At 40.4% G+C, this 19,051-nt stretch overlaps 1 protein-coding gene across 5 annotated transcripts in view; it reads right to left on the bottom strand.

The window, feature by feature from the left end:
- The window catches only part of JADE2 (jade family PHD finger 2), a 231,913-nt gene that overhangs the window by 40,179 nt on the left and 172,683 nt on the right, over positions 1 to 19,051 (bottom strand). For all 5 annotated transcript variants that reach the window (XM_058173992.1, XM_058173991.1, XM_058173994.1 and 2 more), the window contains 3 exons: positions 18,648 to 18,815; positions 18,194 to 18,310; positions 9,703 to 10,164 (listed from right to left, as the gene is read on the bottom strand). In XM_058173992.1, the coding sequence (XP_058029975.1) occupies positions 9,703 to 10,164; positions 18,194 to 18,310; positions 18,648 to 18,815 (747 nt within the window). The remainder of the gene's footprint in view (positions 1 to 9,702; positions 10,165 to 18,193; positions 18,311 to 18,647; positions 18,816 to 19,051) is intronic.

Genomic DNA, 19,051 nt, shown 5'->3' on the forward strand with positions numbered 1-19,051 from the left:
AAAAAAAAGCAACCCATGACCTTTAATATTTTCTGTCTAATTGGGGAATTATGAGGGCAAAAAGATAATTTTAAGCTTCATGCTCTAATGAAGTTACTATTACTTATTATTTTGGAGACCTTGGGAACTTTTGGGTTGCCTTGGGAGCAGAATGATTTCTGTTATCCTTAAAAGTTAAAGTTTGTGAAGCCTTCATTGCTAAAATGCTTCACGGAAACATTTTACTCTACTTGTCGGAACTGTGTCTCTTTGAGCTGCTGAAGATGGTAAGGTATTGAGAGCCAAGATTCCAGGGAATATCATATGTTCAAGGCCAGCAGTGGAGTGGTTAAGGTAATGGACTGGCATTGGGTAGATTCAGCTTCTAGCCCATCTTCAGCCATGGGTATTCACTGGATGCCTTTAAATCTAAGTCATTCATTCTGAGTCCAATCTAATTCATAGGGTTGCAGCTGTGAGGAAAAATGGAAGAAAATGCAATCTATCCTGCTTTGAAGTGCTTTTATGAAGGGTCAATAGAAAAAAAAATAACATGTATCTTAAGAGGCAGTTGTGATGAGTTAACTGGAAATGCAGCAAGGGTACATTTGTGTTTGTGAAGGGAATAATATTGGCAATATTGTCTTTCTGGGCATTTATTGGAAAATCTTAAGCCATATTTATATTTTGTAAGCTTCTGACATTTCTCCCAATTGCAGTTATCTATAATCGCAGATAGAGACCCAGTATGGTGTAGTGGTTAAGGCATCAGGATAGATGCCAGGAAATTGTGAATTCTAGTCCTGCCTTAGGCACAAAGCCAGCTGGGTGACTTTGGGCCGTTCAGTTTCTTGCAGCCATAAGATAGAGGCTGTGATAAACCACTTCTGAAAAAGCCTACCAAGAAGACTACAGGGATTTATTGAACTGAAGAAAAAAAAAAATCTATGCAATTATCTATTAGGAGCTTCCAGATGCATCTGGTTACAATACCAGAAAACAGCTTCTAAATTGAACAAGATTCTTAATCATTGAAACTTGATGATGAAAATACTGCAGAAAGTGAAATGTAAAACAGTGTTAAAAGGAGTACATTGGAAGATTCTGTGAGACAGATGATGAGAATCAACAGAGAATAAAGATACTTTTGGAATCTAGATAGCACTATAGCAGAAAGTGGTCAGTGAGGAGAGTTTGCATTTAAAGAAGTATTGCATTTGAGCCTTGAAGGTTGATTTGCAAAATGTTCATCTAATTTCAGCCCAGAAGTCAGCTGTCATATTATCAATACACTCCAATAAATTACTACAGTGGTAATTAATATTCATGGCATTATTTAGCTTTATACTGTCCTATTTCAATACACAGAACATGTTATTTTAGTACCACAATGAAAATCAATCTTCTCCGACCAAAGACCTTCCTGTTGGGAATATTCCACACGAAATATAGTAAAGATATAGGAAACCTAATTCTACATATAGTAACAACTGCCACAATAGCATACGCACAGAAGTGGAAAAACGAGAATATACCAACGGAGGAGGAGGTGATAAAGAAAATCTTGGAATGTGCTGAGATGGATAAACTAACAAAGGAGTTAAAAGAAAAATAAGAGTCGGAATATTACATAGTATGGAACAAATTGTATAATAGAATAGAATAGAATAGAATAGAATAGAATAGAATAGAATAGAATTTTTTATTGGCCAAGTGTGATTGGACACACAAGGAATTTGTCTTGGTGCATATGCTCTCAGTGTACATAAAAGAAAAGATACGTTCATCAAGGTACAACATTTAAAACACAATTGATGATCAATATATCAATATAAATCATAAGGATTGCCAGCAACAAGTTATAGTCATACAGTCATAAGTGGAAAGAGATTGGCGATGGGAACTATGGAACGATTAATAGTAGTGTAGATTCAGTAAATAGTCTGACAGTGTTGATGGAATTATTTGTTTAGCAGAGTGATGGCCTTCGGGAAAAAACTGTTCTTGTGTCTAGTTGTTCTGGTGTGCAGTGCTCTATAGCGTCGTTTTGAGGGTAGGAGTTGAAACAGTTTATGTCCAGGATGCGAGGGATCTGCAAATATTTTCACTTGGCTACAGATTGAAATACTAGATGATGAAAAAAGGTGAAAAGCTTATTTATGTATGTATGTATGTATGTATGTATGTGTGTATGTATGTATGTATGTATGTATAGATATGTATATAATGATCCATCTGTTAAACTACTGAAGTTCGCAGATGACACAACAGTGATCGGTCTCATTCGAGACAATGATGAATCCGCATATGGACAGGAGGTCAAACGACTAGCCTCGTGATGCGACCGAAACAATCTGGAACTGAACCCACTCAAAACCGTAGAAATGGTGGTAGACTTTAGGAAAAACCCTTCCATACTTCCACCTCTCACAATACTAGACAACACAGTATCAACAGTAGAAACCTTCAAATTTCTAGGTTCTACCATATCGCAAGATCTAAAATGGACAACTAACATCAAAAACATCATCAAAAAAGGACAGCAAAGAATGTTCTTTCTGCGCCAACTCAGAAAGCTCAAACTGCCCAAGGAGCTGCTGATCCAGTTCTACAGAGGCATTATTGAGTCTGTCATTTGCACTTCTATAACTGACTGGTTTGGTTCTGCAACCCAACAAGATAGACACCGACTTCAGAGGATAATTAGAACTGCAGAAAAAATAATTGCTATTAACTTGCCTTCCATTGAGGACCTGTATACTGCACGAATCAAGAAGAGGGCCGTGAAAATATTTACAGATCCCTCACATCTTGGACATAAACTGTTTCAACTCCAACCCTCAAAACGACGCTATAGAGCACTGCACACCAGAACAACTAGACACAAGAACAGTTTTTTCCGAACGCCATCACTCTGCTAAACAAATATTTCCCTCAACAATGTCAATGTCAAGGTAAAGGTTCCCCTTGCACTTACGTGCTAGTCGTTGACGACTCTAGGGGGCAGTGCTCATCTCTGTTTCAAAGCCGAAGAGCCAGCGCTGTCCGAAGACATCTCCGTGGTCTTGTGGCCGGCATAACTCAATGCCAAAGGCGCACGGAACGCTGTTACCTTCCCACCAAAGGTGGTCCCTATTTTTTCTACTTGCATTTTTATGTGCTTTTGAAACTGCTAGGTTGGCAGAAGCTGGGACTAGTAATGGGAGCTCACCCTGTTACACGGCAGCACTAGGGATTTGAACCGCCAAATTGCCGACCTTTCGATTGACAAGCTCAGCTGTCTTTTAGCCCCTGAGCCACCGCATCTCCTTCCACTTATGACTGTATGACTGTAACTCTGTTGCTGATAATCCTTATGATTTATACTGATACTGATTGTTTCCTGATTGCTTATTTGTAGCCTATGACTATCATTAAGTGTTCTATCATTAAGTGTTAAATTTGTACCCTATGACCATCATTAAGTGTTGTAAGTGTTGTACCTTGATGAAGGTATCTTTTATGTACACTGAGAGCATATGCACCAAGACAAATTCCTTGTGTGTCCAATCACACTTGGCCAATAACATTCTATTCTATTCTATTCTATTCTATTCTATTCTATTCTATTCTATTCTATTCTATTCTATTCTATTCTACGTATGAAAGAAAATGAATAGTTAGAAGGATAGATAGGATAGAAGACAAAAAGAAACAAGAGAAAATGGGACAAAAAAGAAAAGTATAATTAAATGAAATGAGAGGGGGAATAAGGATGTAAATATGAGAAGAATAAGGAAACGAAGCTGATATAAAGAAGGAATATATGTTTTATGTCAATGTATGTTATGTATTGTTGTTCGTTTTTGTTAAAAAAATTATATATATATAATATATATAATTCTCCCCCCTTCGCTAAACTGGGCATGGGTGTGGTCAGACCATGATGCATCCAGCCCGCGGGCCATGAGTTTGACAGCCCTGATATAGATGATTCATATTAATGGAAAGATTATTACTTTCAAATCTAAGCTGACCATAATAATCTATGACTGTAGGAAGGGTTGATTTAACAGGAAAGGAGCAACAGCTGTTGCCGAAGTACTAATAAAATCACAAATTAGAAGAACAGTTGAGACCAATGCAATTTTAACTCTTGTTTTCTTGTTTGAAAAACGCTTTTCTTAAAAAATATTCTTTTTTCTCTGACTATTTACTGCCATTTCCTATGACCTTTCCTACTTTTTTTGGGATCATGGAGGCAATGGGTTTTTGTAACAATGAGACTTGCAAAGTGTTATGTAAATTGCAGGTGGGCTCCATGCCCATACAAATATTTGCTGCAGAGCGCTCCTTTCTATAAAAAGACAAGCTGTTCATTACATATAAACAAACTCATAATATTAAGTGATAGAATAAAAATAAATAATAAAAACATTGTTTTTATTTGTGCTCCGACTCTTCATCTCACCATACTTGGAGCTGATCAACCACAGCTGTCTCCTTCAACTTGGCCCAACTATGGGCAGCCGCATGCACCTGAAATATTCACTACCATATTCACTTGTCCTGCATATATTTATTCCCACACATTATTATCTTCCTCTTGCTTCCTATCTCAGATTTCTTTTTTTAGCTTGTTTGTACTTTGTTTTCAGAGATCTTCCCGTTTTGCTTTTTCAGCTCCTGTGCTGATAACATACTGCCAGTTCTGTCCCCATCTCCTTCGCTTTGCACAGTTACGTGATTAGTTACACTATATATATATTTTAATTCGGTAGCTCGGGTAGCTCGGGAGTTCTTGGCTTCCATGACGGCCTTGGACCTGACTCAAGTAGTGGATGGCCCCACTCACATCGGGGGAGGCACACTGGACCTGATTTTTGTCTCTGGTCAGTGGTTGAGAGATCTGGACTTAAAGGAAATAGTCATTGAACCTTTGTCATGGTCAGATCACTCTCTCCTTCGCCTGGACTTTCTGACCGCTACCCAACACCGCAGGGAGACGGAACCAGTACGTTGGTACCGTCCCAGGCGCCTAATGGACCCAGAGAGGTTTCAGACGGAGCTTGGGCCACTTCCTGAGGGTCTGGCTCACGGCACGGCAGAGGAACTAGCTGCAGCCTGGGAACGGGCTGCGGCTGGGGCCTTAGACCGTGTCGTGCCTTTGCGGCCTCTGACCCGGCGCAGATCCCAACCGGCCCCTTGGTTCTCCGAGGAGCTGAGGGGGATGAAACGCCGGAGAAGACGCCTAGAGAGTTCCTGGAGGTCCAGCCGTTCAGAGGCTGATCGGACACTAGTTAGATCCTATACTAGGACCTACCTAGTGGCACTGAGGGAAGCGAGGCGTTGCTACGCCTCCTCCCTCATTGCGTCGGCAGATAACCGCCCAGCTGCCCTGTTTCGGGTGACCCGCTCCCTCCTTCACCAGGGGGAGCGGGATGACCCGTTGCAGGGACGTGCTGAGGAGTTTAACGGTTATCTATACGATAAAATCGTTCAGCTTAAGGACGGTCTGGACCAAAATTGTGGCGATTCGGATGGGGCGTCCGAGGGCGGTCTTGGTGATGTTGTCTGGGATGAGTTTGACCCTGTGACTCCCGAGGACATGGACAGGTTGCTGGGTAGACTGAATGCCACCACGTGTTTACTGGACCCGTGCCCCTCCTGGCTGGTGCTGGCCACCGGGAGGTGACACGAGGCTGGCTCCAGGGATTACGAGTGCTTCCTTGTTGAGGGAGTCTTCCGCCGCCTTGAAAGAGGCGGTGGTGAGGCCCTCCTCAAGAAGCCTTCCTGGACCCGGCTGTTTTAGGTAATTATCGTCCGGTCTCCAACCCGCTCATGCGAAGGTTGTAGAGAGTATGGTGGCATATCAGTTTCCCCTGCACCTGGAGGAAACTGTCTATCTAGACCTGCTCCAGTCCGGTTTCCGCCCGGTTACAGCACTGAGACGGCTTTGGTCGCGTTGGTGGATGATCTCTGGAGGGCCAGGGATAGGGGTTGTTCCTCTGCCCTGGTCCTATTAGACCTCTCAGCGGCTTTTGATACCATCGACCATGGTATCCTGCTGCGCCGGTTGGGGGGATTGGGAGTGGGAGGCACCGTTTATCGGTGGTTCTCCTCCTATCTCTCGACCGGTCGCAGACGGTGTTGACGGGGCAGAGGTCGACCCGCGGCGCCTCACTTGTGGGTGCCGCAGGGCCGATTCTCTCGCCTTCTGTTCAACATCTATATGAAGCCGCTGGGTGAGATCATCAGTGGTTTCGTGTGAGGTACCAGCTGTACGCTGATGACACTCAGCTGTACTTTTCCACACCGGGCCACCCCAATGAAGCTATCAAGTGCTGTCCCGGTGTTTGGAAGCCGACGGGTCTGGATGGGGAGAAACAGGCTCAAGCTCAATCCTCCAAGACAGAGTGGCTGTGGATGCCGGCATCCCGGTACAGTCAGCTGAGTCCACGGCTGACTGTCGGGAGCGAGTCATTGGCCCCGGCGGAGAGGGTGCGCAATTTGGGCGTTCTCCTGGATGAACGGCTGTCTTTTGATGAACACCTGACGGCCGCCTCCAGGAGAGCTTTCCACCAGGTTCGCCTGGTGCGCCAGTTGCGCCTTTCTAGACCGGGATGCCTATGCACGGTCACTCACGCCTTGTGACGCCTCGCCTGGATTACTGCAATGCTCTCTACATGGGGCTCCTTGAGGGGCATCCGGAGGCTACAGTTAGTCCAGAATGCAGCTGCGCTGGTGATAGAGGAGCCCTCGTGGCTCCCGAATGACACCTATCCTGCGCAGGCTGCACTGGCTGCCTGTGGCTTTCCGGTGCGCTTCAAGGTTTTGGTGAACGCCTTTAAAGCGCCCATGGCATAGGGCCGGGCTACTTACGGGACCGCCTGCTGCTACCGAATACCTCTCACCGACCGTGCGCTCTCACAGAGAGGGACTCCTCAGGGTGCCGTCGGCGCGACAGTGTCGCCTGGCGACGCCCAGGAAGGGCCTTCTGTGGGGCTCCCGCCTCTGGAACGACCTCCCCAGGACTTCGCCAACTTCCGGACCTCCGAACCTTTCGCGAGCTTAAAACTTACTTATTTATCTGCGCTGGCCTGGGTTAGTTTTTAAATTTATGGGTTTTTAAATGGGTTTTAGTTTTAAATTTTAATTGTGGCCAATTTTAATAAGTTTTTTAAGTGTATTTTAAACTGTATTTATATATTGTCTATTTTACTTGGCTGTGAACCGCCCTGAGTCCTTCGGGAGAAGGGCGGTATACAAATTTAATAAATAAATAAATAAATAATTTCAGACGTGCATAGCTAATAAAAAAAGCAATTCGTAAGAATTCATAGTATTTATAACATGGCACTTTGAAAAGCAAGATTTAAGAAAACTTCTTGTAGGCATCAACCCTACCACTATATATGGCAGGGGAATAACAAGTGGGGGAAACCCCCCCCCCACAATTTTCCCATGGTAATTGGTTACTGTGTGTGTCTTCACTAATATCAACTATCCTTTCAAAAAGACAGTGTTAACATATTTCCTGGTCCTATTTATAAACTCATCTCTACTCTGAGAATTAATCACCAAATAAGAAAAGCAGCAGAGAATAGATTTACAGTATTTAGAAGAGATTTCATTCCAGAAATAACTGTGTGCTTTAGAAATGTATTAAATCAGTGGTTCTCAACTTTTCTCCACCACGGACTTCCTTTAAATACTTTTTGTGGCCATGGACTATGGCCACGGATCACCAAGACTTATCTCAAGATTTAAATCATAACTTTCTTTAAGCCTTCACGGATCCCGTGTCAACATTGTGGCCCCCCAAGGGTCTGCAAACCACAGGTTGAGAACCACTGTATTACATTATAATGTATCGTACCGTATTGTGTTGTATTCGTATTTTATCACATTGTATTGTATCATATCTCAGTAGGGAGGTGCACAGTGCTTTGAATTTGAAGCTGAAAAAGTGGTTTGGAAGAGATGTGGGCCAGAGGTGGGTTTCGGCAGGTTCTGACCAGTTCTGGAGAACCGGTAGCGGAAATTTTGAGTAGTTCGGAGAACTGGTAGTAAAAATTCTGACTGGCCCCGCCCCCAACTATTCTCTACCTCCCAAGTCCCAGCTGATTGGGAGGAAATGGGGATTTTGCAGTATCCTTCCCCTGGAGTAGGGTGGGAATGGAGATTTTACAGAATCCTTCCCCTGCCATGTCCACCAAGCTACACCCACAGAACCGGTAGTAAAAAAATTTGAAAACCACCACTGATGTGGGCATGCCTGCCAAAGCTATTAGTGCTGTATTTTTTCTCGGGCTTACAGTACACAGTGATGGTGTGAACCAAAGAAAGATTGAAAGGAACTCTGAAGCAGACTATCTGATTTAGGACTATAGACATTGGTAAAAAGTATAGCGAGGAATTTGTGTTAGGATTTGTTTTCTGCTTCTGTCTTACACCAAGTCTAAGCTATGGTATTGTGGGCCTACTTTCAGTTATATTTCAGCCTGTATTCAAAGAATATAGTTTTTTCTGTAATAATAATTTGAAACCTTTCCAGGCTCTTTCCAGAGATCTTCAATGGAAGGTTCTTCAACTATAGCAATGGTCTACTTGGAACATTGCTTTTACTTTTGAATCTTTTTTCTTCACAACCTGCAAGCTACTATAGTATGTCTTTGGAGGCAACGTTTTGCAGTTATGTTCTTCTATAATGAATGTATACATACTGAAATTTTAAAAATTACATGTTTTTAGTTTTCTAATATTTTCCTTTGTTTATCTCCTGTAAAATTGATTTTTCAAAGGGGGGGAGGGGCTGGGGGAGGAAAGGCTGAATTCTTTAGTTCCCACATTTACATACTACATAGCAAAGAAGCGGCACTATAGAAATTATTTCAATTTTTGCACTTTGATTTTTAATCACTTAAAAAAGGCACAGAATATGTCATTTCTCTCTCTTACTGGAGTTAGGGGATAGATGACAGATGAAGTGCCCTATGGAAGACAAGTGTTGGGAAAACGAACAACCAAGCTGCTACCTAAACCAGGAAGTAGATTCAAGGATATGAAGTCCGAAAGATTGGAGGAACCAAACCATCTTTTGGTACCTCCAGTCCTTCATCTTATGGCCGCAGTCTTGCTACAGTTATATCTTATCATACAATACAATGAAAGAACTAGAGGATGTAATGGGCATAAAGTTTGTCTTCTAATCAAACCAGTGAACGTGCATCAAAAGATGACCTTAGGCAGCACTAATAATTAACCCTTTTATCGCACTTGAAAAATAAAAGCAAAAATATACATTTAACCACAGAAAAAAATGAAATAGGGATAGTTTAGTTTTGTTTTGCATGCTTCTGAACTATTTATGGTTGGTTTGCACCGAATAATTAGGGTCACTTTCCTCCCAGCTAGAAAGAAAAGTTGATGTTTTTATAATTTCCTCACTAGATGGTAATGACATATTCAGCATTAATGTAGCAAACAAAAATATGAAACCCATGGATTATTATAATGAGATTGAATAATTTGAGGCAATGTATGTCTGTCCACTGCCGGTTTGAATAACTGTAGAGAAAGCTGATTAAAACAAACTCCCTCAAGCCTGGTAATCTACAGATGAATTGGGACATTTGCATTGGAATTTGGGGAGCTGTAATCTTTTGGGCAGTTTGATGGTGCCAGAATGCGGAAAGCAGGATTATACAAACAAGAGTTACCAATCCCAATAATTCTACTCACCCTTTCAAGATCCTGTCTAAGGTGTGTGAAGAGCTTCAAGCGTCGGTACAATACATCCTGCTCTTGCTGAGCCAAATTATCCACTTCATCTGTCTTGGGCATAAGTAGTGGCTTGTTATAATTGGCTTTTCTCTTCAATTTCCAGTACTGATAGACAAAATCAACTAGCCACTCAGTCAAATCAAGGTTCTCAGCCACTTCAGAAGGTTTCACAAGATCATAGAAGTCCTCTTCCAACTGTTGGAGCTTCTGTTTTCTCAGTGTTACCTTTTCCATGTCTAGTTTACCTTGATCTGCCTCCATCCGTGTATCATCTGGTGGCTTGGTGGCACCAGTGCTATGCTCAAGACAGAATGACTTGAACTTGACCTCATCGTTTTCTGCTAACAGTGTCCGCATGTCCAAATTGTGCTCAAAGGCACACGTTACATGGAAGGCTGTGATGCAGGAAGGCATGGAACACTAGAATGAGAAAGAAAAGAGAACAAATGCTTGAATAGCCTATTGGAACATTGCATATAAAATATTGTCAACTAGTAATATTTTTGCAAGAAGATCTCAATATAAGCCCGAGAGAGAATTACCAAGAGAACAGGAGGCGGCGGAAAGGAATGGAAAGTACTGTATTCTCATTAGCTTTCACACTGGCATTTTCTTGAGGTGATGAAGAAATACCCCACGTGCATTTTCACCAACCATTTAAGCATTGAGAAATACCTTGTTTATATGCTGCGTTGCTGCTCTCATTATTTTTATATCACATAACTATTTCTCATGGGATCTATTTGATTTGCTGAGACATAATTAAATTATTCAATATAGACAAACCTCTGTCTTGTTAAACCGATCCACTGTATGTACTTCAGTATGATCAGATTAAGTGTTCTGATTGTTTGATAGCCTTCTGTGATAATGTAACATATGAAATATAATGAAAGATTCATTCAAAAGGAGGATAACCATATGCCCTGTGGGGCAAGATGTAACAAATACACTGATACACTGCTCCAGCTTTTAAAATGTGCACTGTGCTGCTAAGGAGATGCATACTTACTTCCCACTAAGGAGCCAATTTTCCTAAGTATATATAATTCATTTTCTATGGTCGATCACAAAGGTAAAAAATACATACAAGAAAATACATCCTTCCAAAGAAACACGTTTGGCAAATAATGATAAAGCAATTTTATTTCCCTCCTCACTGTCACCTACCTCTCTGTATAGCAGTTTTTCAGAGGCCTAATTTCTCTCTCTCTCTCTCCTATCTAATCCATCAATCCATCCATCCATCCATCTACCTACCTTCCTACCTACCTGGAGCAACATGATTTACCCTAAGAACCCTTTTATTCAAAAGATTCAGAAAAGGAAATGAAATAAACAAATCCCATAAAAAGTCCACTACTTATATGTGGACTATGTGGCAGAACGTTTTCTGGGGGAAGGGACTGAGAAAAAGGAAGAATGAAAAACATCATAAGGAAAGTCTTTAAATGTGTCACATGGATAAAATAAGACACAAACAATTTCAGCATTGAAAGTAAACTTCTGTTATAAGAAATGATGCAACTGGGTGTCTGAGCAAAGTCATATGGCACAAGAACATAAGTACAGAAAAGTAACATAATTTGGAGATGTTTGGAGATGTAAGGTATTAGTATGTGATATTAATGGCAAAGAAATGAAATTTAAAAGCCTTTTCTTCCCATTCTTCCTACTGAATCATCCTTTTTTCTTGAGATTTTGATGAAGGAAACAGAACAACACTAAAGTGTGTACTTCTTAAGTACTAATGTATTTGGCGGCTGGGAAGATGGGTCTTCTGTCATTCAGACAGTCCAATATATGACTGCAATGCGGCTGGCAGTAAAGCTGCTCAGCCACATGACTGACCAATTTTATATTTTTTTGTGGCGGTCATTGCACACATTACATCCACAGTCATTAAATGAAGCAACTGTTTGCTATGGGTAGGGTTTTGTCAAAAACGGAAAGTGCTGGATTTTGGCAAAACTGTCGTAAAACACAGTCATGTAACTGTGAAACACTGCAGATGTCCATAACTGCAGCCATGTTGCCAAACACTCAAAATCAGGTCATGTGACCACAGAAGGGGAACTTCAAATCTGATCATAACTTTGAACAGTTACTAAGCAATTAGTTGTAAGTCGGCACCTACCAATAGTTATTTGCTACTATTCCTTTTAATCTTTAAACTACAGTATCTTGATTATTGCTTGGCAGGGTGTAATTTTATGAAAAAAAAGTATGAAATTTTTTTCAGGAATCCGTAATATACCTAAAAGCACTAATTTTTCCCTATTTCTTCTTTGATATTAGAGATGCACACACACATAACGTACATGACTTTAATCTAAAAATGGGAAAAGTGACTTCAGTTTCTTCTGGGTGACTATCTTATAAAATAAATGTATTAATGTTTACTGCACTGAGAAAAGAGAATTTAAAAGTCAATATATTTTTGAAGCTTAAAGCCGTTTTATGAAAGTCTTCTGCTAGATCCCCCTTTCCCAGGTGACAAAACCTAAAGCACAATTTCCTCTGAATACAACACGTATATACTATCATACCTCTTCATCAACTGTTTTTTAATGGTTCAGAGTGTCACGTAATTATTCAAGCCATAACCCATATGAAATCAGTCTATTCTAGCTGTTAATGCCAGTTAAACTGCAGTAAGCAGCTATTTTGAAGGGTTAATTACTGTAGGCAGCATCCTGAATGACTTACATAACCAGGTTCTTATAATTACCAAAATACTAGCTCTGGCTTTGAGTGATTACATTAACACCCAGGATACTGAGAAGTTAAGTATGAGAGCTGATACTTCAGGGAAAAGGAAGAGCAATTCTATGGATAGTTTTATATATCCGTTCTTGTGGTTTCATTTTTGCTTCAATGATCCTCCAAGGCATTTTTCTGCTCTGATGAACTCCAAAAATCACCATAGGAGAATATGAGGCTGGTATGAAGAGTGTTATTTCCCCATCTTTTTCTTCATAACTTTTTCTATACAAAGTAGTCCGTTGCCTTTGCTTTATGTACTTGGAATCTGCCAGGATTAAATAGGCCCCGAGTTAACCGTTAAATATTAAAGACTTCAAATTGCCTTTTAGAGCCAAGGCATGAGGAATCCACAGCATGGGAAGCTCAGGTAAAAATAAAAGCGGCAATTTAAAAAACATTTTAAAAAAGATTCATAAAGGAAAGTTGGTTGGTTATGATGTGGTTCATTGTAGGCATTGTTGTGGTCTGTCAGCAGCCTATGGAGCTGGCAACGGAGTCGGACAGCGATGAGGCTGAGGTGAGGCCAGGGCCATCGGGAAGTGAGGTGCGGACTCCAGAGCCTCCAAAGACTGATAGTAGTGAGGCAGAGGAACAGGAGGAGCCTGTTCCTAATGCACGCATAAGAAGAGCTGCCAGAAGGCAAGAGCAGCTCGAGTCGAGAGGACAACTCGGGAGTAGGGCCAAGAGATGATTGGCCCAACCCATAAGGCTTAAAACAGACCAGCACTGGTGTTTCAGCTTTGCCGGAAAACAACATTGTAGCTGCGTCTTCTGCTTTGTCTTCTTCTTCATCTATGTCTTTGTTTTTGTGGCTTCTGGACGTTTGCCAGGAAGGGCCTTTGGCAGTTTGCCTAATTGGACTAAGGTTTGTGAAATAACTGAGGAATTTGTGTTGGGAGGCATTTGTTTTACTTTGAGCTGAACGACTCAAAAATGAAGTAATTCCCAGCTATTCAAATAAAGTTTGTTTTTCCACGGACTAAGTTTATTATTACCTACTTGGGCCTGGGTCACATACCTATGTGACTCAGGGAGTCAAAAATACGTTGAAAAGATGCAATGCCATTATTTTTCTTATTCTTGCTGCATTTTGAGGTTGCAGGCAGTTGCCAATTATAAACAGCTCCGATTGAGTTTTCTTATCCAGTAGCTAAAGCCATAATTTTATTGCCAATGGAGGCAATTGTGTTTATATTGGTGTAACATTCAGGGGTACTTTAAAATGAACGATTGGAAAGATCCTTTGTGCTGCTATGTGGACAAGTAACAGGCAAAGGTAGTGAGATGAAAGCTGAGCAAGAAACTTTTTGGCTCTACTACAGTTTTCAAGTTACAGCAATAAATGAATCAATCAGTCCCATCCCCCTACTTGCCTTCGCTACTTGCGTCACAAACAGTATTAATATCATTCTTAAATTGTTTATGGCTTTTGCTGGAACAACAGCCTACACGATGCCCTTTCACACTGGAAAGATGATCCATGCTACCTTAGAGATAAAGTAAATAGAATGCCACCCATCCAGGGTTTCGTTTGACAGATGGCAAGTGGTGCTTATCAGGGACTCTGCCCAAAATGCACACAGGAAATAATTAGTAAGCTGGGATAATGGATCAACAACAAAGAAGTACCTGTTCAACCTTTGGTATCAAAGAATGCTAATAAAGAAAGAGTGAAGTCATTATTGATGCATTTTTTTTGGCCCACAACCCAGACTAGCAGAATGTAACTATACAGCTGGGTAAGGGAGAAAATCCTGAAAGAGAAAATGAACTAAGTTACATGATAATGTGCACACACATACTAACAGGAATAAGATAAACCACAGGGTTAGATAAGCCTGTGTTAAAACATTCTTATTTGAATGTTCTAGTTAAAGAAGACAGCAATGATTGGCTGATAAACCTATATATGTTTATTCATATATGCAATTCAGGATAACAAGTCCTATAGTATTGAAGCTGTTTTGGCTAATCTTATGCTCCCAGTACTTTATTTTCTTAGTTTCAACAGTTTCCTTTAATATGTTTAATCAATAGTTAGATTGCAGCCAATGCAGAGCCTTCAGTATCAATGTTTTCTGTCTGTGTGCATGTGTGTGTGTAAAAAGACTCCACTGAAAGATTCCATAACCAACCCAGTTGGAAGTCTATGAACCACTTACAAGAAAATTCCAGATAAGACTGCTGTACAATCATTCAATGTACAAATAACAGAAACAGAATTCCTTAACAGTTTCGGTAGGATGGCTAGAAACTACTAGGGAAAGGCAGTCCCTAAGATACTCATGTCCTAAGCCACATAGGCCTTTAACCAGCACATTAAATTGCACTTAGGAATCTATAGGTAACCAGTACAATTGCAACAGCAGCGGTGTATCATCGAGATTATCTACTGAGCATGCTTGCTGTCACTTTCTGGAGTACTTGAAGATTCCAGATGGTCTTTAAGGGCAGCCCAATGTACAATGTGTTACAGTAATTTAGTGATGATAAGGACATCAGTGGCCACTTTCACTACATTCTGTTCCTAATTTTATTGAACATAAGGCCACGACTGGTTCTTCAGGAGCGTAGCTGTGTGATACTCTTCCTGGTTATGATTTTCACTTGCTCTTTGAGCATGAACCAAGGATGACATCCTGCTCGTTCTGGGGAAACACAACCCCATCAAGAGTCAGGATTGATGTAATCAGAGAATCAGACAGCTTCCAAATCAATAGCCACTCCATCTAATTTGGGTTGAATCAGAGCTTTGCTGCCCCTGCCTTCAAAAAGGGGAAAGGAAAATTCAGGGAATTACAAACCTGGTAAAGATTAATGCTGATTTATGGGCAGCTAAAGATCTCAAGTGCACATGGGTATCTTGGAAAAGTAAAGAAAGTGCCTTTCATCTCTTCTCCCTACGATCTTTCTTAAGGCCACGAGTTCATAAAATAAAGAAAAATAAAGCCTCCTCTACTTTCTCTGCTTGTAATGGATATATCTACACATTTTCCCCCAGCAGAATTTATTACTGAACAACAGCAGCATCTTCTGGTTTGAACATCATTTTATACACAGGGAGAGGAAAGTAAGAGAGGAGTAGGCAGGAAACAAGTAATCTCCAGGCTACCCATCAATCTCACTCCAGACAGAACTGAGATTAATAGTAGAATCTTATGTTCTAGGAACTCCAGCAAAAGGCCTTAGGATATGAAGTGAGTCTCCTATGCCTAAATATTACTATAGTAGAGTAGAGTATTATGTGATGTTAGTGCAATTCTGGCCACTGGAAATGGATACCTCTACCATCAACATGAGATTAGTAAGACTCTAACTTATCTCAGATCATATTCAAGTCCCTACAAACCAAATAACTTTATCTGGCAAGTCATGAAATATTTATTTCTACATTGCCTTTATTTTTTTTATAAGCAATTCAAGGCGGCAAACACAGCCAACACACCTTCCTCCTCCTATGTCCCAAATGTGCTTTTCAAAAGGCAACTGGACTTTCTTGGTTTTTTTTCCCTTGAAAACTGTTTCTAGCCAGAACTGAAGAAGCTTCTTGAGTGAGAAGTGAAACGTTTTCGAGGGGAAAAAAAACCCAAGAAAGTTCAGTTGCTTTTGAAAAACACCTTTGAGACAATCATGATTTGGATGATTGAGAATAGACTTTCTCCTCCTATTTTACCCACAACAACATCCCTGTGAGGTGGGTTGGGTTGAGAGAGGGTGACTGGACCAAAGTAATCCAGCTGGCTTTCATGGTTAAGGTGGGACCTGAACTCACGGTCTCCTGGTTTCTAAACTGGTGCTTTAATCACTAGACCAAACTGGTTCATACGTAAATTATGAGTTATTCTGAGCTCAAAAAACCAAAATGCATTTTCCCCACTTTCTCCCAAGAACTCTGAGTACAGTGAATGCAGCCAATTATGAATCATCACATGATATAAGATGATTCTAGCTGCACTTCTTTAAGGTTGCTGATAATTTAGTTATAGCTTTGCAAGATGTTTGACAAACAGTTACATGTCATTGATGCCTTGTAGCAGTGAGATGATGCTTCCTGTTATGCTTTCAGAGCTTTCATGCAGCATCTTATTTCCTTAATATTGATGGAAAGTCACCGGGGACGCACAAATTAATATTTTTCCATATCATAATTCTTAACTTTCATTTATTATGGGTACTTTGTCTATATAATGGTCAAATGCTAGCTGGAGTCTATTTTCTTACTTTCAGCCATTGTATATTTGTGCTTTTACTAGCATAATCTCTCCCCAATTTTTTATTTAAATATAATTAGGCAGTCCCTTTTGGATAGTTGCTCTTTTAACCACTCATGTTGATTTCTTCAGAATTATATCCACTTTGTGCTAAGCTCTGTAGCTTTCCCTAAGCTTAAAAGATTTTGATAGCTCTCTCCAATAAGGTTTCAGTGACAACAAAGATTATGCCAACTCAAACTCAAAATAGAGAGTTGCATTTTAAAATTCATCTGGATAAACAAATCCAGAAGAAGGTGCTGTATCACCACAATGCAAGGGAATTTGCAATCCTAATGGAGTGGGAGGGTATGCAGATTAAATTTCATTTATTTCTAAATTCCAGATTAGTGCTTAGTCATTGCTTAAATGTTTAAACAAATGAATCATCCACATATTTCTTCTTTGCAATAAGGTTCAACTTGTACAAGATTAGCACTGACCAATAGCCTTGCCGGCAATCTTAATGAAGACTGACGGACTGTAGCTCTCAACAGAAGAATAACACTTTGTTTTCTATTTCAGATAACTTTTCATGCAAATCCATTCAGTTTCAAAACCAAGATGTGAACCAGAACTAAGAGGATGAAATCTTGGAGAAAACATATCCCTCCCCACCCCCACTGCCAAGTGTAGCTGATTTCTTTGCCCTTCCGTTCTTTGAAAGCCGCTGCCTTTGTGACAAAATATCTCCATCTGGCAGGGTGAATAAGCAGATCCACCAAGAACCGTCACAAACGGAACTAAATCAACATTGGGGAGATTTAAAGAAATGCATTAAAAGTTTTCATTTCAGGATAGAAATAATTTTAATGTTAATGAAACACATTCTAAGAAAGCGAGGCCTGGTATCAAAGATGACATTTCCATGGCACTTACAGGATCCTGCCAAAGAGTTGTTCCGTGGTTGCAGTTAAAACAAACCCCTGATTAATTAATTATCTTATTAGTTTGTCTGCCTGGTAGAAAAAGAGCTATCAGTCAGGCTGAGACTTGCAAACAATCTCTCTTACTCTCCTGTTAGTAGAGAGAGCTGCCTGCAGAGATGCAGCAGACAGCATGAAGATGCCATAACAACTCTTCTAGCACTAATCAAAGAACAACATATCACGTCTGGGAAAATGTGTTTCAGACCCAGGGACTCAATTAAATGGTCTTCTGCTGTATTCTAAGTTGAATGATTCTGTTGTTAACAGACCCAAGTGCACTGATATTAATATGCTAAATAAAGGCAGCATCACTGCTTAAATATTCTGAAAAGCCAGCAATAACAGACTTTTTAAACTGTTTATATTGCTGCCCAGTGAATCCCAGCCTGCACAACATTGAGTCTATAAAAAACTGCAAGGCCATGATATAATCATTTTTTCAAGTGTGCATAGCACAAAAGGAAATGATCTGATTCTTGGATTTTCTTAGAATCAATTACTTACTTGAATACAGGTTCCCGTACATTCCTTGCAAAGACTGCATGACAGAGCCCATCTGCTTGCTGGGATATGTGAAATTTTTGTAATTGGTTCCATTTTTTCAGGGCATCCAATGCTAACCTGAGAATAAGACCAAGCATACAAATAATCAGTTTCCATATATTGTCTTGAAGAACAATGAATCGATTCCCCCTTAAGATGAATAACATGAAAGACATCTTTGACACAAATCTCTGGGCTTACTCATAGCCCATATCATGATGATATTTATTTGGAATGTCTGAACTGATAATCAGTTATTGCTTAACTATAATAATGTTTCAAATGCTAGATTTTTAGTATGAACTAAAAATGGTATGAACGGTTTGTGGAAGATGTATCAAGCATGATATAATTCAAACAGATTTCATCCACATTCCATTCATTCTGTTTAGGCAGAAATCACTTTGTCTCGTACTTCAGGAATCCATAAGGCACAGCTAACGTGAACCCATTTTGTTCCACTTCGGGTAGGTTTCAGGGCTCCCCCTCTCTTTGGGCAGAGTAAACACTTTGGCTGAACTCCCAGGGCACAGGTCCGACAGAGCCAGTTTCCAAGGGGAACTTTTAGGATTCCATAGCAAGCCTAAAAAGAAATATAAGGACCAAGATTAGTTACTTATGTGATGAGTGCATATCAAGATTAAAACAATGGCTACCAACCTGCCTTCCATTGGGGACCTGTATACTGCATGAGTCAAAAAGTGGGCTGTGAAAATATTGAACATAAACTGTTTCAGCTCCTACCCTCAAAACTACGCTATAGAGCACTGCACACCAGAACAACTAGACACAAGAACAGTTTTTTTCCGAACGCCATCG

This window comes from Ahaetulla prasina, chromosome 2 (assembly GCF_028640845.1).
Source record: "Ahaetulla prasina isolate Xishuangbanna chromosome 2, ASM2864084v1, whole genome shotgun sequence".
In the NCBI taxonomy this organism is placed as follows: domain Eukaryota; kingdom Metazoa; phylum Chordata; class Lepidosauria; order Squamata; family Colubridae; genus Ahaetulla; species Ahaetulla prasina.